Source organism: Equus quagga, chromosome 6 (assembly GCF_021613505.1).
Source record: "Equus quagga isolate Etosha38 chromosome 6, UCLA_HA_Equagga_1.0, whole genome shotgun sequence".
NCBI lineage: Eukaryota > Metazoa > Chordata > Mammalia > Perissodactyla > Equidae > Equus > Equus quagga.
In genome coordinates, this window is record NC_060272.1 from 120,807,941 (window position 1) to 120,828,662 (window position 20,722).

At 38.7% G+C, this 20,722-nt stretch overlaps 1 protein-coding gene across 3 annotated transcripts in view; it reads left to right on the forward strand.

The window, feature by feature from the left end:
- FOCAD (focadhesin) overlaps positions 1-20,722 on the forward strand; it is a 270,438-nt gene that overhangs the window by 212,116 nt on the left and 37,600 nt on the right. For all 3 annotated transcript variants that reach the window (XM_046664479.1, XM_046664480.1, XM_046664481.1), the window contains 9 exons: positions 2,103-2,219; positions 4,679-4,917; positions 8,108-8,197; positions 14,192-14,339; positions 16,232-16,351; positions 17,804-17,926; positions 18,377-18,454; positions 19,120-19,191; positions 20,501-20,603. In XM_046664479.1, coding sequence (XP_046520435.1) covers positions 2,103-2,219; positions 4,679-4,917; positions 8,108-8,197; positions 14,192-14,339; positions 16,232-16,351; positions 17,804-17,926; positions 18,377-18,454; positions 19,120-19,191; positions 20,501-20,603 — 1,090 coding nt within the window. The remainder of the gene's footprint in view (positions 1-2,102; positions 2,220-4,678; positions 4,918-8,107; positions 8,198-14,191; positions 14,340-16,231; positions 16,352-17,803; positions 17,927-18,376; positions 18,455-19,119; positions 19,192-20,500; positions 20,604-20,722) is intronic.

The window sequence follows — 20,722 nt, forward strand, 5'->3', positions numbered from 1 at the left end:
TAGATGCTGATGCTAAGCACTCAGGAATAGTAACCGTTATCATCAGCATCAGCATCTACGTTAACACTTCTTGTTGCAAAAATTGGACTTTATTCGATGTTATTTAGCCCATCTCTGTCCCCACAGAGTGTCTTATGGGCTGTCTGTTCACTTTTTTCATGGTGGGGTTTTTTGCTTGCTTGCAAAGAAACTGACTTATTTAAATAAAAAAGGAACTAGAAGAATAGGGAATTTGGAAGCCCATGGAATTGAAGGAAAAGCTTAAAAACTGGGTTGAGGGGAAGAAGAAGAAAGAAGGCAACTTGAGGAGTCCAGGCACAGGTACTGGTGAGCCACCTCGGCAGACCACTCCCACTGGGATGGATCAGCTGTGGTCATTTACTGTCTTTGCATCGCTCACTTAAGATTCGGAGTCCCACGGGTCCCATGCCCACACCTTGAGCAGGGTAGGATGGGTAGCTTGATTAAGCATTTCACCAAGCTTCAAATCATGGAGGAGGGAATTCTCCAAAGGGTGCTATTACCAGTAAACAAGAGAATAGATGCCGTGGGGCAAAAGCTACAAGTATGTGTTACACGTGGGGAAGGGAAAGAGGCCAAGGGGTTATTGCGTAAAGGATAAAAACGTAGTTAGTTACTGTATGAAAATTTAAATTTAAACCCTGAATCTTATTGTAATGATGAAAAAGATGAAAAATTTTAGAGAGGAAATGTTTCATACCCTTGAAAGAACCCTGTAATACTTCAGCAGAGGCAACATGCTAAGCAGATCTACAACCTAAAATGTTAATGCACCCTTCTGGGATGCCTTCATTTTGGTGTTATTTATGTCACACTACCAGTTGTACAGGTAATTTGTCCCAGTAATAAGTGGTGGTCTAGCTCAGAGTTTGAGTTCCAGGCTTTCTTATTCTTTATTCCCCTGCCCTTTTCTTCTGCACTGTGACACATAGTACACAAAACAGTGAGAAGCCCACAACCCAGAGGTGGGGCTTTGCTTTTATTCTTGATGACCTTGCCCTTGGTTGTTACTCAGTAGAAACTCAAGACCTCATTATTTGATTAAAGTTGAAGTTTTCAAGCTTCATTCTAAGTCTGCATATGACCTACAATTACAGATCTTAAGAAGAAGGCCTTCTTTGATTCAAGGAATTAATTCCAAGGAGATACTCAACACTGCATTGACCTTTATAGTCTGTGCCACCTGAGTGTTAACGTGCGCATTAATGAATGCTTTTGACATCCATGGTCACAAATGATTTTTAAAACCAAGTTCTCTTTTTAATGAGTTGGGTTTTGTTTTGTTTTTTGCATTCTCTTTCCTCTTCTTTTCCCAAATGAAGATCATTTATATTTTCATACCTAATTAACTAGGCAGATGTGATGATTCTTGAATGATAAATATATGGTGAGAGTAAGCAGAAATGCTAGAGATGGTGAGCAAAATTTTGTAGGCTGCTATATCGCCTCCTTTGTGAAATGGCAAGTCATAGAAATGACAAATTTTGAGTTGCTTTCTCTGCACATCTCTCCCTTCGCCCTTCACATTATCCTCGCTGAACACAGGAGAACTCTGAAGCGTTCTCAGATACGTTCTGTTTTGCAGCCCTCATCCTCTCCCCTCTGCTGAGTCTTGTGTAAAAGGTAAATCTTATTCCTACACAGGTGAAGATGTATATTTGTCATATACCTATCCATCTCATGCAATCTGGCAGATGAAGTTTCCTCTTTTTTTTTTTGGTGAGAAAGATTAGCCCTGAGCTAGCATCCACTGCCAATCCTCCTCTTTTTGCTGAGGAAGATTGGCCCTGAGCTAACATCTGTGCCCATCTTCCTCTATTTTATATGTGGGCTGCTGCCACAGGATGCCTTGATAAGCAATGTGTATGTCTACACCGGGGATCCGAATCTGTGAACCCTGAGCCGCTGAAGTGGAGGGCGCAAACTTAACCGCTGCGCCACTGCACAAGCCCGTGAAGTTTACTTTTTGAAATAGCACTTCACTCTTTGATATGGAAGGGGGTTGTACCTTGGGTCTAGAAGTAATATTTAGATTTATTTCCTTTGTTCCATTATTCTTGCATGTTTTTCTTCATCTGCAGGTTCAACCTAATTTCCTTCCAATGAAAGAGTGGGTTTTCATGGTCTTTGATACCCTCCTGGTCATTGTGGATAGCCATTACCAACCCAGAGGACGACTTTTCTCCTGGTTTTATTATGTAAGTCTGAGAAATAAAGAATTTCAGAAAATCCAAGGGTTGACTCTTCTTGTGTCAATTGTTTACTTGAAATCCATGATAGAGTATGATGATGCTCAGGCTTAGCTGTACGTTAGAATCACCTGGGAACCTTTAAAAACATATATTACAAAAAAAATACTGATGTGTAGGCCTCACCTCTGATTTAATTGCTCAGAGATGGGCCCCGGGTATCAGCATTTTGGAAGCTTTCTAGGTTATTGCACATGTAGTCAGAGTCAAGAGCCACAGTCGTAGTAAAATAAATATTGGCTGCAGATGGGGGATCCCGAGCTTCTAGTCAATGTTTTTTCATTTCAGGGTATGTGATGATGGGCAGTTCACTTAATCTCTCTGGTCCTTTGTTTTCTTGTTTATGAAATGAAGGGATTGAACACTATTATCTGTAATGGTTGTAGCCCTGGCCTCACCCTGTATTAATTTATGACTGTTGACCTGACACTTACTTAACCCACCATCTTATTTTCTTTACCTGTAAAACGAAGGTAAAAATTAATGCTTTGCCAACTTTATGAAAGATTGTGAGGATCAAATTATATAATTTATGAAAAAATGTTTTGAAAACTGTGAGATACTCTATACATACAAAGTAATGTTGTTGTTGATCATAAAAAGACACCTGTTACTTAGTCATTCTCTTTCTGCATGTTTATAGTTTATATCCTAAGATTTGAAGCAAACTAGAAACACACTTTTTTTGTGTAGATTTCATTTTCCCTTTACTGGTTGTAGTGCATGCTTTATTTCTGTATGAGTGTGGAATAATATTTTGGTTCTACTTTATTCACTATCCATTGCTTAGGGAATTACAGTGATCATGGGACAATCAGCTGAGTGGCAGAGGATTATAGTTGCTTTGAATAAAAATATAGTGCTGGTCCTGAACTGTTGCTAAGATTATGAATTTAGCCAGAAACTCCATTGCCTTAGATCTTCTCTGTACAACATTTTCTGTGCCTCTGTCCTCCTGCCCTTGGGAGGACCTGGTATGTATTCATCTGGGGCTTAGGGTCTGGAACTAGATTTTTAACTTACTTGAGGACAAAAAATGACTTACTAGGTAATGTAAAATAAAATTGGAAGGTAGATTTTGCTCAAAGAAGTACTTTCTTTATGATGATTTGTTTTCTGTCAAAAGTGTTCTTATTTCTTTAATGATGGATGAAAAGCTTGTTTAGCTTTTATGGAGGGCTTTGCAATAGGTATCTGGTTCAGATATTCAGCGGGACAGGCTATTGTATTAGATTTCTAATAACACTGCTTAGTTGTTGCAAGCCAATAAAAATAATCTCCTTACTAGCCAGCTGAGGGTTGCCCCTTACCTTTGTGGTTTTTGCATTATTATACTTTTTCAAAGCCCTGTTTCGAAAGTCACTTCTTTTATTTCCAGTGTTCTAGCAGCCAGGTCATTCTGAGTAGTACATTGTCATTACAATGGTGCTATATTAACTTAAAGAATACCTTAACACATGTTTCATTTTTATCCTTAAAGTACTAAAGCTTAGAGAGCAAATGAGTATAGAATTAAAAACACTTTTTAATGTGCTTTGACTGCAAGGGACAACACGGCCTTTATGGTGTGTCTGACCATTTGAGTGAGGAATGATAGACAGGCTTGCTTCCCCACCCCAGACATAGTTATAAATGTATTTAATGTCTGGTAGAGCTCTCTAACACGGGATTCTTGTAGAAGCTGTTCATATTCAGCTGCCCTGTCATTTTATTAGGGCTGTTATTCATTTCTTTTCCCATACTTACATATAGGAAGGAGCATATACAGCTCTCTGTTTCATTTTGAATAGTTGGTTATTGCTTTGTAACCAGACGCTTTTAGGATTTCAACTTCCTTTTTAATTAAAAGGAATTAACCCCCTGTAGGAAATAATCCATCTACTGGGAAGCGTTCCCACCAAAAATTTTGGCAGATCTGCCAGTAGATCCCTGTGCTAGACTTACACTTATTCCTCCATACTAAACTTAACCTCCCCCTGCCTTTCTCCTCTCCCTCAAAACTCCAGGCTTTCTGGACGTTTATAATTTGGGTTGGTGGTTTCTCTAAACTTGGATAGCTGCCCTTTGGGTTTTTCATTATGTATCCATATGGGTTTTCAAAACCCTGAAATTGTCTCAGGCTTTAGTATGAGGGAATTCATACACTTTAAAAGGGGACACTTACAGTTTGCTTTTTAAAATTTAAGGGACATTATTAGTTAGCTGAGTGTTTATTAGTAGATTGTTTCAGTAAGAGTGAAAATGTAACCTATAGACAAACACAGACAGGTTTTTTAAAAATTACTTCTGGTTGGCAGGGGGGGATCTAAGGGGCCTTGTGTTGTCCTACAGCTTGTGTGATAGGTGTGCTTCCTTCATGTGTTAAACAAAAGCCCAACCCCCTGTTTTCTCTCTTTGGCACGTCCTAGAAATCCTATTCTGGTGAAAACACAGCTAGTGCCATTGCCCGCTCTGCTGCCGCCACGGCTTTGTCTCTCCTTGTGCCAGTTTTCATTATCTCTTGCAAAGAGAAGGTTGAGGAAATCCTGAACATGCTGACTGCCAGGTTACCTGGGAAACCAAGTGCTGATGAGTCTCAAGCCGTGCAAATCCACATGGGCCTTGCTTTGGGGATGTTTCTCTCTCGCTTGTGTGAGGAGAAACTCAGGTACAGTTTATTAAAATATTCCTGCTTTTCCTTTTTGTGATTTAGGCGAAGGATTTGACACACATATACACACGTGCATAAACATTATATCTGAGCAGTGTGAGGTTGCTAAACTTTCTGAGATGGGCAAGTTGATTTTTTATTCTCCTTTATGTGTGCATTTGTCTTTCTAATACCATCACATAGATATTAATGTATTTTAAGGATTGCTCTTTTTAAAGTGATTGATTACTTGAAAATCATGTCATGCTTAGATGGAAGCCGTGGATACATCTGTGTGATAGATATGAGGAAAAGTCTAATCTTCTGGAGCTATAAATAAAGTCGTTTTCTTTTTTCTGGTTTATAAGGGTGAAAATAATTGCTGATCCTCTACTGATATCACTGTGAAACAGGAGGAAGGGATTGGGGTACCCTTGTGCCTGAGGGTACTGGGAATCACTGAGTCAGCTAAGAACTGCGTGTACCCAGTTTTAAATATTGCCTTTATCCTGTGCCCTGGCTACATTTTTATAATCCTTAAAGAGTCTTAATCTGTGCATATTATACTGTGTGCTTTATTCAGTCTGATTGCTCATTTTTGGATTGCTAGCTTTACCCGTGAATGGAGTTAAGAGAATATCAAAGACCCAGGTGGAAAATTCCACTGAATGGGAAAGTTTTCTCATGCTAAAGAATCTACTTTAGTTTTGTTGTTCATTATATTTATTCTTTATTTTCTAACAAATCTTAGAATTTTACATATCCAGATTGATTGCAGTGTGGTACTACATGAATATTTGAGTATCATGAATATTTAGGTGTCACTGACTTGGAAGTTAGCCCCACTTTCCTGCGTTGGAAATAGGGGAGTAGGGAGGGGCATCCTGTTGTGATGTTAGATGTCCTTACGCTTCCCTGGTCGGCAGAAATTAACTGTCTGTCCAAAGGCGAGAAATGGTGTTGCTGCAGAGAAACTGGATGACATCATGCTATATTTAGATTTCAGTTTGAAACCAGAGGTTAAGTTTGCATTTGTAATTTATATAGTTTTGTGCAAACACTAATATGTGAAACCTTTATGAGAACTGTTGTTGATCTAGGGGAATACTATATTTCAGATGATCATTTTCAGCTCTTGGAAACATCTGTCCGATGACTAGGAAGATTGGCTTAGTCTTAGTCTGCAGTGTTTCCAGAGTATTCATTTTGCTTTCTTCACCAGCATTAGTACGTATAGGCCTGGTTCTGGTCCTGAACAAAAAGCTGCCCTTTGCATGTGAGTTGACTGTTACATATCTTGTGTGTGTGACAGAACACAAAGTATTTTTAAAGACTTAAAACTTGAAAGTGATTTTTTTCCCTTTGCTACTGTTGCTACAAATGGCAGTCTCTTCACCATCTGTGTTCATGCTCTTTCTTCAGTATCTTTTCAAGCAACATGTTTTACAACTAAAAATGAGCCATGACAGTTTAATTCCAGGCAACTCATTTCATCCTGTCCTGGCTCTGGCTCCCGTCTTCATTCGTTTAGCATGAGATGTTGCTGGTTTTAGGGCTTGACAAGCTTGCGTTTGTGGTTAATTTCACCATGCTACCTGGAGAAACCTATGGTGATTCACCTAAAGCGTTCATTCCTAATTCCTAAATTGCCTTCCACCCCTGTCTATCTTACTTGACTTTGCCCCTGCTGGAAACCCTGGGGAAGGACACCAGAAGCTCTTCTCGAGGCTGAGTGCCCTCAGAATAACTGCAAATTTTACCTTTGCCCTAATGATCCTACATTTGATTGCATCCTCCTTCCTTAGGCCAGTGTCTTAGTACTGTAGCCACTGGTATGGTTGTTCATGGTTTCCACCTTCCTGATTTCTTGAAGCAGAAGAATCTGTAATATTTGCCGTTTGGTACTAATAAATATTTTACTAGATAATGACAATGTCACCAGATAATGACATTTTTGGAGAAAGTTTCCCTTTTTCTAAAATTAAGGTAATTGTTTTGAGGGCTGTTGACTGAATAGTCAATGATATCAAATAAGTGGCCCAAAACAACCCGCTAAGGGAACAGGATTAGGACAATATGTTGGTCTTGATAATGAAAAATCACCTTACAGAAGAGAATTATGACAGTGAATCCATTTTTTGCTAAGGCTTATGAAAAAGTCATCTGAATTTAAATTCCAGTCTAGAATTTATTCAGAAAAGCACATTATTCCAAAGCTTGCCTCTGTCATAACTCCCCGAGGATACTAGTAGGATCTTTTAGCATTTGTTTAGTATATTTAAGTGTATTTTACTCCAGAAAACAGCTATAATAGAACTTATTTAGTTAAAGCTATTAAAACTGTGTGTATGTGTGTGTGTTCTCATTACAAAATGTAATCCTCCACCTCAGGCAAAACCGCTATAGTCTTGGTTTGAGAAGACATTATCAAAAGTGCTCTCTGGCTGGTTGGCACTCCTGGGGCTGCATTCCACTCGGCATGGTCTGAGGCAGCAGCCCGAGAGCTGACACATAGGAACCCCTTGATAATATGGTGTTGGTGATGAAGCCCACAACTCTGCCTGAAAAAGCAGCCATAGAGCTACCTTTTAAGTTTTACTTTTACAGGTCGTAGTTCTCACCAAGACAATTACAAAAACCACATCAATTACAGTATAAAGGCAGAAAAATATAGGGCTCGGTTTTTTTTCACCCCCACCCCCCTTTTTTTTTTTTTAAAAAAGGAAAGTAAAAGAATGGAACTTATAACTTCCACAATTGAGACATGAAATCACAAGTAACAGTCTTTGCAAGAAAAGGATTTGGAACAATTATTGATATTATCAGCCTCATGAGTTACTAAATATTCTGAAGAAAATCACTTTAGCATTCTTAAAAATGTTTTTTTGGGATTCTGACTTCGGTTTTTATTTTTCAGTGGTTTAAAATATGAATGGGCTGAGAAAATGCAGAAGTAGAAGTTTTAGAGTTATTGGTTTGCAAGTAACTATAATGTTCAGAAACCCAATTATTGATAAATTCTCTGACTCAGTTTCTCTGTCTATAAAATGAGTATATGTGATTGTCAATATTATTAATTGTTTCTTTTATTGTTTTTTAAAGAAATGCATTTTCAGTAAACTATTGAGAGCAAAATATTATATCGTAAGTATTTTAGACAGTTGAATGATTTTAAATAATTCATTTTTCCCTCATGGTCTTTACCCAGTGACGTATCTGGCCAGCAGATGAATCTTCTTCTGATGAAGTCCTTGGATGCCCTGGAAAATTGCTGCTTTGACTCTAGTCTTGAATACAAGTATGTCGATTCCGTTTCCCCCCTAAAAGATACTTAAAGATTGGTTATTACTCTGTCATAAATTTTGCATTCTGAGGTGAAGTATTTGTAGGACCTGATCTTGAATCCCTTTGCAAAGAGTCTTCAGTAATAATCAAAAGTCTGTAATTAAAGCTGACTTGTTCTGAAAACCAAGTTGCAGCAATAGACAATTTGCTTCAATATAAAGCCAAAGTGATATTTTGTGGCTGTCATTAAGTTACTAATACCTTAGTTCTGTCTTATATGTGTCATACGAGGCATATATCTGGGGATATATGTATTCATGTATCATGTATACATTGTATCACATCTTACACATGAATATCATGTATTCATTGTATTCATGGCTTAATCTTTTTAAAGATCTGTTGAAACCGTTCTTTGAATTTGATTGGGTTAAGGGAAGCTTTGACCACCATTTAGATTTCCCTGTGAAACCCAAAGGCTGAGGGGTCAAAATGGAAACAAACATAGGTTACACCAGGGGTTCCCGCCCTCCTCAATATTAGTAGATCCTTCTCCCACCTACAGACCTCATGTTTTTTAAAGATTTTGTCTATTAAACAAAATATCTTCAAGTTTAATTTATTTTCTCATTCCAGTCATGAAAATGAACAAAAACCAAAAGGAATGATCAGAAAAGAATACCTCAAAGAACAGTGTTAAACATTCTCGTTCAGTGAGACGTTGAATGTTTCAGTTAGTCTGTGTGACTTGCGTGGGAGAATATACGGTTTTATTAGGCTTTCTGAAGTATTAACACCTTTGAGGACCTACGTTCTACCTTGTTGGACTTCCACATTATTACTAGGAAACTCAACAGATGATAAGCACTAACCTCCAATTTATTAACTCATTTACTTTTTGCTATAATGGGCAGTGTTCAAATATGAGTTGAAATCAGTGCTGATGTTTCTGGCCTTTAGGAATTTGTAATCTAAAGTTACATTTGTACTGTCGAGGCTGCTAAGTTCAGACTGACGACGGAAGAGTCAGTGGCGGAAATAGCTGCATGGATCAGTATCTCATCATGAGTAATTAAGCCAGATTTTCACTTAGTAGGTGGTAGCCGCAGGATCTTCTTTTAGAGGCAGGCCAAGATTGGGCGAGAACATTGATGCCCACCCAGTTTATCTCGAAACACTTTAGAGATGAAATAACATGTTGAGTGTGGTTTTGAATACGGGAAAAGAAAGAGTTAAGTGGCCTGATTGAGGTCTCTCAAATATAGAAAGTGATTAATGGAAGGGATGCGGCCATTTAAGTGTTATTGGGTCTGACGACCAGTTGAGATGTTTGAGCCTCATCCATGTGTTGGTGGTGTTGCCTTTTACAACCAAGGAGGAAGATATGTTTGTTTCTCTCTCTCTCCTTTCCTCCTCTTGCCTTCCCCACATAGGAGTTCATCATAGCTGTAGCTCAGAGTATTATGAAGTTGGGAAAAATTTTGCGATTATGATGCTGCAAACTTTCAGCCAGTTGGAACAATCAGGAATCACTTTCATGTATCATCTCCATTAGTTTGCAGGAAGGTTGTTTGAATGTAAGGAGGACCATTGGAATAAATGAATTAACCACAATATGGATATTTATGCATTTAAAAACTTGATCTGTCTAAGCATATTTAACTTTAAAAATAACTTTTTTTTATTAATAAGTTTCTTATTTCTTCATTCTTTCTTGATTCTTACCTTCCTAATGAGCAACTGTGGGAAAGGGAAGGGTGGGCCTAGAGAGGGGACTAATCCTGCAATCAAGTGGAATAGGTCATCAGAAATTTCCTGTCCGTTTAGTAAAATCTTGCTTGTCTTTAAGAACCCAATTAAAAGCTCAGGTCCTTCAAGCAATGCCCCCTCTATCCTCTCCAAACTCTGTTATTCCTATAGCTAATGAAGTTTGGTGTTTTGTTATTCCTAATGCTGTGTGGTGTCAGTGCTTATGGAGCTCTCTCTCCGGTTGCACCTTCAACTAATACTGAGTAGCTGCATTTTGTGCTAGATGTTTTCACATCCATTGATCATGTAATTAAGACCAGATTACAACCTAAATGTTAATACTAAAGCAGGAATCATCATCACTTTGGTTTATAGATGAAGAAAGTGAGTCTCAAATAGGAGACTGGATCAAGGTCACACAATAAGCAGTGCTAGGAGAGAAACCTAGGTTGTCTGACGTCAAAGTGTTCTTCTTCCTTTTACATAGTACAGTGTGGAGAACACATTTCCATAGAAAGAAAGCAATTGACACTTGACAGTATGCTATTTATTATTTATTTTTTTCTGATGTGCAGGTATTTCTCACCATTACAAAAAAAAAGAGAGCGATTGTAACTAGGCCCAGACCTGAGTGCCTGGCACATGGCATAAAGATTTTATTCCCCTGTCTAATGAGATTGCAGGAGTCTAGGGCAGACCTTCCTCAAGAGAAATAGTGGAAGCGTTACCGGGAGGTAGTTAATAGATCTGGGAACGTGCTACCTCCAGTGATAGAATTCACCCAGAGCAAATTCACCACGCTTCCTTGATTTAATAGATGTGCCCCTGCTGAGAGAACCGAGCACCTGGGCCGGTCCCCATGTGTGGTTCTATCACTTACACTTTGCTGCCATCTAGTGGTGTCTATTTGCCATTGCGCTCCTCACAGCCCTGACTGGTCATGCGATCCATCAATGACCTGAGCGTTGGTTAATTACTATCGAGCTTTTACAAATACGATAACATTTGTATAGTGTTTTGTAAAGGGCAAAGCGCTATACAAATGTTAACTGTTATTAGAACTAATTATTAGATGGCCTAGTACTTAATCTGCAGGATAGCCTACAATAAACTAGGGAATTGAAGATTCATCTCTGGTTAATTTTAGAAAAATATATCATTATATCTCATATAGCAACACATATATCAGAATTGCATAGCTTTGGAGTCTCAGATTTCCTTTTGCCAGTGATGTTTTAATATACTCGCATATGAAATTCAAATAACTAATGACATAATAGGGCATATAATTTTAAAACTCAATTTCTCTTTTTCATTTGTTACTATTCTTATAGAAGATTTATGATAGCAATTCCAAAATCTTAATTTTATAGCTAATAATTTTCTTATTTCATTTGTCTGAGATACCAACACTTAACTCCTTTTTGTTTTCAACGGACAGAAAGATTTGAAAGCTATCTCTGCCCAAGCACTTCTTGGGTTAGAGCTGGCAGACATACCAAAGGGAAGCTAGATTGAGGTAAATGTGTAGAAATGAGGAACTAAGCACCTCGGGAAATCTTTAAGACTCAGGAGGAAAATAAACAGCTTAAAATGTAGAAGACTTGGAAATCAAAAGGAAACATCAGGAATAAAGCTTTAGGACTACTTTTTTGGTGCATGGTGGAAAAATGAGACAAAATAGAAGGAAACAGTTTAGAAGGTCAATAGACGTATACACTCTAACATGTTCATATTGGCATAGTGTATACATAGTTAATCTATATATTCATGCATTACAACAGTCAACTAACTACCATTGTAGCAATGAGGAGAACTGTTAGGGAATGGTAACGTTACCCGAGAATAATTATGCTGTGATAATATTTAGGTAAATGTGAACTAGAAACTGGTATGTCTTTTTCTAAGCCTTTGTGCCCATATGCCTTGGGATGGAAAAGGAGGAGCTTCGGTCCAGGGGATAGACATTTCTGTATGTTCAGAATAGCCTGAAAAGCAAGACTTAGATACCTGCCTGTTTATTGAGAAAGATGGACCCCAGCACGTATTTTACTGAGCTTTGAGAGGGATCCTAGGGATCCTTTTTCCTCATGAACCCAACACCCCTCTTTCTGGCAAGACATAGAAATTGAGTTTTCTTGATTGAATCTTGGATGATATATTCAGTGAATTTTGCCACCCATAAATTTTGCCTCCAACTAAACATGACAATCAAGTCTTGTTGTTTTGTTTTGTTTTTTCCTGTAGAACTTCTCTCCACTTTAGACTCTCTTGAAACATTGCATTTGATCAGTTCTTCGGCATTCAGTAAATACTGGTTGAATGCCTGTCCTTGTCAAGCAGTGTGCTAGGTGCCACAGATACTGTGGTGAGGAAAAACCAGCAATGGTAGCCACCCTCAGCGAGCTTGCAGGCTGGTGAAGGAGGTGGGCCCTAGTTGTCTGAAGTAGATTGGTACGGGGTGTTGTCGGAGGGTACGAAAGAGCTTTCCTGCTGGGCCAGGGAAGGTGTCCTTGAGGCAGTAACATTGGACATCTTAAGCTTAAGTAGCAGTTAAATAGTCAAAGAGGGAGCAAAAGTCAAATTTTTCAAAGCATTAATCACGTTTTGTCTAACTATATCTTTGGTCTAATTCTGTCACGTTTTTATATGCATCAATAGAGAAAGATAGCCAAAAAAACTTCCCTGTAGACTCTAAATGAAAATGAAGACTTTAAATCCGTGCTCATCAAGAGCAGCCTTTCCTCTTTCAGAAATGTGATTTGTTTCAAAAGCGTGCAGTTCTCCGACGTTAGATGCTGATTTAACTGGTCGGAAATGCATTATGCTAGTTGAGCTTGTTGTTAAGTTCATGTAAGCTTTAGCAGCAGTTCTGCCTGACTAATGATGGATTGTTACTGCAGTAGCTTCTTTACAAAGGATTTTCTAATGCCAGATTGTTATACAATAGAAACTAGAAAAACACTTGAGCTCTGTTGCCTTCTTATAGGCTTTCCATCATGGCATCATGCAGGGCACCAAGAGGGGTTTGGGGTTTGGCAGATGGAACAGGAGGCTGGGAATCACAAACCCTCGTCTTCTGGCCATGCTCTGCTGGAAACTCTCTGCGTGACCTTGAGCAAATCCTGCAGCCTCTCTGTCTGTTTGGGTGTCTCTTCTCAGATGCAGATGCTCCATTTGCGCAGGGGTATTGGGGGAAGTAATTAACATGTTCATGAAACTATGTGAAGGTTCTTGACACCAACCAAGGAGATAAATGCTATATATAAGAGCAAAATGATGTAATGCACGGACATTGACATAGGTTATTGAGAGATGCCCTGGAATGTCTTTTTAAGTGGCAGCTATCATGATGAGAGGCAAGCCAAAGCAGAGTGAAGATGATTTCTGACAAAGTCAGCATTTCTTCACTTTAAAAAACAATAATGACAAAAACTCTTTTTAAAGTAAAAACTTAGCCCAAAGCTGCGTTATCTTATCATACTAAGTAGAAGTTTTCGAGGAGAACAATTCTTTTCTTTAAATGGATATGTATTCTTTCAGGAGAATTGGTGCACAAAGCCCAAGATTCCAATTGAATTGTCACATGGGGTAACTTTTGACAAGCCTGTCATTTGTCCATTTTCTCTTCTGACCCAGTGGTAGACCGAGGGATCAGAGGGGAGAAGAGGATTAATGTCATTGTGCACAGACAAATACACAGTTTCTTTGAGAAAGAAATTCCACTTGTTGAAGTTGACTAGGAAACATGAAGCACTTAGCAGGACCTCATAGTCATGACTTGCATTTATCCCCCTGTATTAGTCAGATGTCTTCAGCTCATATCCTGAAATTTAGTCTTTTCTCTCCTTATGCAGTTAATCATAGTGCACTCAGCATGGCGGCCAGTGGAGAGAGGACCTCAGCATCTCTCTAGATGCAGAGATAGAACTGATAATTGGCTTTGCTTTTTACCCCTCTTCCTCTCCTCACCATAGAGTTTAACTCAAACTATTTCATGTTTTTGTTTGTTTTTCTTTAGTGGGTACACAGCACTAGCATGGACCATGGACACCTGTTTTGATATAAAGTTCTCCTTTTAAGGGGGGAGGTGGGTGTACTGGTGGCAGTTCATGGGGCACAGTTAGGCACCAGGGAGCAGACTTAGAATCCGGCCGTCTTACCTCAGGTTGTGAGTGCTGCAAACTCCCATGATAAGTGACAAGCAATGATGTGGATTTCCTGTGATTTTAACACCTCATCTATTTTGACATTCAAGCACGGGCTGTATATTGGGAGTTGGACTTGTTCTGTCCTTCATGAGCCACAGCAGCCAAATGGAGTCACGAGTTCACGTGGCAGCATCGCTTCGGAAGCTCTCTACGTACCTAGATGACAGTGGGAGCCAGAGCAGAACGTTTCAGGAGGTAGGAGACAGGTTACAGTTTTCTGCCCTTTGCTGTCTTTTATATTCCCATTGCTGCTGATTTTCTATTTCTTATATTTTGGTAACCCTGAAATTAAATTCTTCCTCAATCTCAGCTAGGATTAAGAGAAAATCTGAGTGGCAAACAACCTGTATTAGATCATAAGGTTTTCAAATTGTGCAGCTGTTTAAATCAACTAAGACTTCAATGTGGCATCTAAGATAAGAGCCTTCAGTGAATACAAAAACCTAAGTCAGCGTCACTAGACGGCACTTTCTAAGAAGAGCTGCAATTTCTGGAGGAAAGTTAAATGGAGATTTTTAGAATTATGCTTGAGCCAAATGTAACTTTAAGAGATGGCCAGGAATAAGCTTAAGAAACTGCGGATCCAAAAGGCATTTGATTCTTTTAATGTCAGCTAGCATGAAAAATTATTGAGGAAATTCCCTTTACCACACTTAATGAAAAGATTTTTCTGTTAGGGTGCAAAAATCTGCAGAATTGCAGTTCATGTGACATGGTCTCTGTGTGTTGGCCGTGGTTAGAGGGCACGTCTGAGGCATGTGTCTGTGGTGCCCAGGTGAAGCTGAACCACCTCTGCTCTTCTTTGGGAGGAGCCAGGACGACCTCTTGGCCTGGCCAGATTCTCCCTCTCATTAGAGCAGATTCTATTTTATCTCGGCCTGCCCACGAGCTATTGATGAGTACATAATGGCTGCTGTGTTTCCCTGCTCAGCCCCTCTGCTTTCAGCAATAGGGCTTGTTGAATTGGTGAATTTCTTTGGGGCACAGAGGGTTGAAGTTTTGTTCTATGGTGTGCACCACATTTCCATTTTGAAAGCAATGCAAAGCGTGATTTAAAAGTGCATATTTCTTTAAGCCAAATAAAATTTTGCAACCAAGGAGCAATTTGATTAATAAATGAAAGCAAAGTTTTTATAACTGATGCATCTGTCTGTCTTGAAGTTTTGATTTATAAGGCCTTAAGTAAGCAGTTTTGTTTTTTTCTCCCCTATGATATTTTAGTGTCCAATTTCTGCCTGAGAAACTACTTTCTTTTTTTATGCAGTGTGAGCTAGCGTTAGGAGTTGACCATTTTCATTTTGTCTTAACAGCGTCTTTGTAAGGGAGAATTCCATCATGAAAATGTGAAGTAGTGCAGGCAGGGGATGATTAACCTTGATTTGCAAAAATTGAGGCTCAAATAGATGCAGGGACTTGCCCAAAGTTACTTAGCCAGTAAATGGTCAATTTGGAACATAGCCTGAGTATTCTGTCTCTTCCCAACATTCTTTTTTTATTTATAATTTGTTCATTTATTTATTCATTTACTTATTAAATTACCACAGCAGTGCTATGAAGTAAGTAGTGTTAGCTCTATTTTACACAATTTCTCTGGCTCTCAAGCCCACGTTCCTGGTCCATTACACTCCAGTACTTCCAGCAGACAATCTTAACATACCCACGTTTCACTTCTTTCAATTTCCGCTCCTGTTTGGCTTTGGATCTCAGAGTACGTGGCAATTAGTGGCATCTACTGGTGATGAAAATCTGCTTCCGCTGTTGATAGATGCTGTGTTCTGACATGAGGTGACGAGGGAACTTTTTGATTTAGACTCTAAAGACCTGAGTTTGAATCTCGCCTCTCTTTCTAGTTATGTAATTGAGCCTCAAAGTCTTTATCTGTAAAATAGGAATAATGACACCCATCCCATAACAGTGTCATGAAATATAACGTGTTAGGCAGTAAAACAATGCCTCGTCTGTAGCAGATGTATTTGAATCTACTTCTTATCCCGGGGAGAAGTTTGACGGAATATTTGTGTCAGCTAAGCTGTGTTCTTTTATTTTCCCTCATGAAGAAACGTTTTTCTGCCGTCTTTTCTTCTCAGGTCCTTGCCTATACCCTTAGCTGTGTGTGTGCATCAGCATTCAGTGCTGGAATTATTGAGGCCGCAGAGGCTGAAGATGTCATGAACAAGCTTCGACAGTTAGTGGAGAACAGCCAGCAGGTTGGAATGTGTGCCTGATTATTTCTTTCTGTGGGTCTCTTGCTGCTGCTAAGGCCTCATTTTGACTTACTCTGGATTAGATTTATGGAATATTTTTCACGCCCAGAAGTAAGGAACTTCTAATGCTTGTCCTCTCTCATAGCTGTGGCTAACAGTCACAGATATCTTTTTCTCGTTTGATACCCTATCTTCTTTTGATACCCCCATTTCTTTTTCTTTGAGAGAGTACAAAAGGCTTTTCTCTCTCTCCAACTATTGCTCTGTATTTGTAACATCTTAAAATATGTGGTTAGGGAATGTAAGAGTTACGGAGGGCTAGAGATAATTTGTAAAGATATGAATACATAGAGGACCCTGATAAGGTCAAACCTCAGCAAATTCAAGGCAGTGAATCTCTGCTCATGACTGAATATGTACAGGACAATTTACATGCCTGTAAATTGAATTAAATACCCTTAAAATACTCCCTCTGAAATATTATTCAGCCTTAAAGAGGAAGGAAATTCTGACATATGCTATGACAGGATGAATCTCGAGGGCATTATGCTAAGTGAAATAGTCAAATCACAGAAAGACAGATACTGTGTGATTCTACTTAGAAGAGGAGCTGGAGTAGCCAAAGCATAGACAGAAAGTGGAATGGTGGTTGCCAGAGGCGGGATTGGGGGGGGCGGGGTTGGGGAGTTATTGTTTAATGGGTATATAGTGTCACAGTTTTGCAAGATGTTCTGGAGATGGATGGTGGTGATTGTTGCAGAACAATATGAACGTGCTTAACGCCACTGAACCATACACTTAAAAATGGTTAAGATGGTGAATTTTATGTTATGTGTAATTTACCACAATAAAAAAATTGAAAAAAAAAGTTCCCTCTGATGATACATACTATAAAATTTCCTCATTTGAGGTTTTGTTTTTACGTTTCTCCGAAGTCTTAATATTGGCCGTAGTGGGTTATTGCAGGAGTCACTGGCTCGAAGCTTATATTGTAATGTATTGTTACTATTTTGTGCTTATATGCCTGCTCACTCATGTTCAGAATAGGTTTTGCAGCACCAAAATGTACGACTTTGCATATGCTGTGCTCGTTGTGGGACATTTTCTCTTCTTCTTTGGGAGTTGGCCAGGCTCCTGTGATCTACCTTGGTGTTTTCACCCCGACCCCTTCAGAGAATTTGGATCTTCTGAGCCAAGTCTCTTAATAGTCCAGTATTATTTTCCTAAAATAAACCGCTCCCTGCAGCTGAATTCCTTGCAATTAGACTGCAATTTATTTTGCATACGAAAGTCTCGATTTAAAAAGTCTGCAAATCTCTGGTTTTCATATGGCAAAAGAACGTGTCAGTAGGAAAGGGAGCCTCTAGAAGTGCCTGTGTGCTATATATAGGCATTCCTGATCTGTGCCATTCTGCTTCTTTTTTCTTACCCCTTGTTTTTATTTTTTTATAACAGACTTCAGGTTTCGCCCTGGCGTTGGGAAACATAGTTCATGGTTTGTCTGTGTGCGGACATGGAAAAGCTGAAGACTTGGGCAACAAACTGCTCCCCGCCTGGATCAGAATTGTTCTAGCAGAGGTAGAGGTCACCTCCTGCATGATTATATTTTTATGAAGGAAAAAGAGCTGCTTTGTTGGACCATTTATAGGTGCTGCTAAGATATATAACTTAACGATAAAAGAATAGGCAATTTCTGACAAAAGAGACGTGTACTTTTAATCCCTTATAAATGATACATCCTGTCAACCTTTATAGAGTTTTAAAAACTGTCTATTTTGTCAGTGTTTTAATTTTAAAATAACATTGTGCTTTGTAAATAAAAAACAGGAAGGCACTTATGATCTAACAACTTTAACCTGTCACTTTATTCAAGTCTGCTGCCAGTTTTGATTCAGTGATACAGGTTATGTTGACCCTACAAATTTGGTGCCATTTTGACCATTTATTTCTCTATGATATAGTGAGTTTTAAAGAATTCAAACCCAAGGGCTGTTTCTTTCTTGATGGGTTCTGATGCTTTGTTTTCAGGGCACTCCCACAATGCTTTGTTTGGCAGCTCTTCATGGCATGGTGGCCTTGGTTGGCTCTGAAGGGGATGTAATGCAGGTAAAAACAAAAAAAAAGGGAAGAAATCTAAATGCGTCCATAGCCACCGCAAGAGGAGTATACCCAAAGTCTCAGTATGCTAAGGACGGAAGAGTATATGTTCATGGTAATGGCTGTGCGGGGCTTTTCAGCGCCTTTGTGTATAGAAAATTGCTCTTGGTTGAGAATTTCTGTATAGAGATTTGTTCCTTGTTTTATTTGGTTTGTAGGAATTAAACCTCGTCAACCTATATACTTTCCACAAAATTCCCTGCTTGAGAAAAGTGATTGAATCATAAGAAATTTCAAAAATCATTCATAAGGAACTCCATTTTGTGTCTGCAATGTTTAAGCTTTTATCTATGCAATTATTCTTTCACTTTAAAATGTTTTCAACAGCAGATATACATGTGTGTAAGTTTACAAGTAATTCTGAGGAGTTCCTTTGTCCCTGTGGTAAAGGTTTATTAAGTGACTGCTACGTGCCACACTGAGCTGGTACTGGGAAGTCAATGAGGAGTAAAGCGTGGGTCCTGTCTCAAGGAGCTCACGGCTTTTGTTTTTGAAATATAAGGATGTATGATAAATTATTCCATAGTTTAGAAGATGATAGCTCATACACTGGGCCTATCATTATTCACTTTTTGGGGGGCTGTTGGGGTGGGTATTTCTCCTTTTTCTTTCAGCTGAAGTCGGAAGCCATCCAGACCTCTCAATTTCAAGGCAGACTTAATGAAGTCATTAGAGCTCTAACTCAGGTGAGAAGAGGAACTTCGAATCCCTGTGTAGAGAAACCAGATACTCCCCTTGGTTATCTTTTTTGTTTTCATGATACAAACTGTTTTACTTGGAAAATGGGGAAATCTCTGGTTATTCATGGTGAGTTCAAGGGTCATTTGAGAATGGTTGATGACCCTGCATTCGTTGACGAACGAGTGTTGCCTCTGGAAAAAAAGAAAGCTGGCACTGTTGAGTTCACTTAGGTTGGCATTGGTTTCCCTTAAAATTAAAATCTGACCCTGCAAGGAATGTCAGGCCCTCAGGACAAGGAAAAATGGAAGGTGATCAAAGGGCAGGGCAGATAACTAAGTGGTATGGTTAAGAGGCATGAGTTCAGATGTCACTGATAAAAGTGTTTAAGTCATTGTCAGCGTTATCCTTGGCTAAAGAATAAACTTGTTCATCTACTGGGAAATGATTTTATATCTTAAGATTTTTATTTAAAATAATTATTTTCATTGCATAAAATTTGAAGTACAGAATGAAAGAAACTGAAAAAAATATCACTGATGGTCCTCCCAACCTGAAGCAACTGCTACTAATATTCGGTCAGATTTCTTGTCAAGCATTCTTATTTTTTTTGCCTATCTGGTATTCTTACTACATATAGTACTTTGTATCCTAGTCTTTTCACTCAGCATACTTGTTTTCATTCTTGTGAAATATAGCTGATTATAATACCTACCACAGAAAGAAGTTTTAGTAATTCATGCTTTTAAAAGCAAACATAAATCTCTGAACAGAAGAAACTCTTTTGCATGTATGAATATGAATAGTCTCAAAAAAAGGATTCTTCTGGAGCTTAAATTACTATAACTTGGGAGAAAAATCTGTAAATGAAAACTGTTATTTAAAAAATGTTTATTTTGAATGATAAAGTAGTAATAGGACATTATTTAAAGAAGAGAACAACATAATATCTCCTTCCATTTTTAGAGGTTTTTAGTCTTCAGCAACTGTCACTTCTTTTTACTATTTGGATTTTCTTTTCCCATTTTTTGAAAATTCCTTTGAGACCACTCTGACTTAGTGAAACCTGAGACGACCATTAGTACCTTCTATCATGATTGATTGATTCATTCATTCATTCACTCAGCAACACTTGTTGATTACCTCTATGTCTCAGGTTTAGTATACTCGACACATAATAGTACATTTTGCTTGGAGCCTCTCATTACCAGCCAAGCTACCACTTCATAAAAGATGAGTGACTTTCTGTGTGTAGTCTTTTACTGAATGGAGTTTCGATCTTGCCCCATCATTGAACTGTAACATTTTCATCCATAGGTCATCAGTGTGTCTGGGGTGATTGGTCTTCAGTCAAATGCTATCTGGCTTCTAGGACATCTTCATCTATCTACTTTGTCCTCAAATCAAAGTAGAACCTCTGGTAAGATTGGAGTCGTGGAACACTGGAGCTGGAAGGAGGGATTGCTGACTCGGGGCTGTATATTTTGTTAAGAGCATTAATCTCCACAACAACCCTAAGGAGTGGGAATTACCATCCCT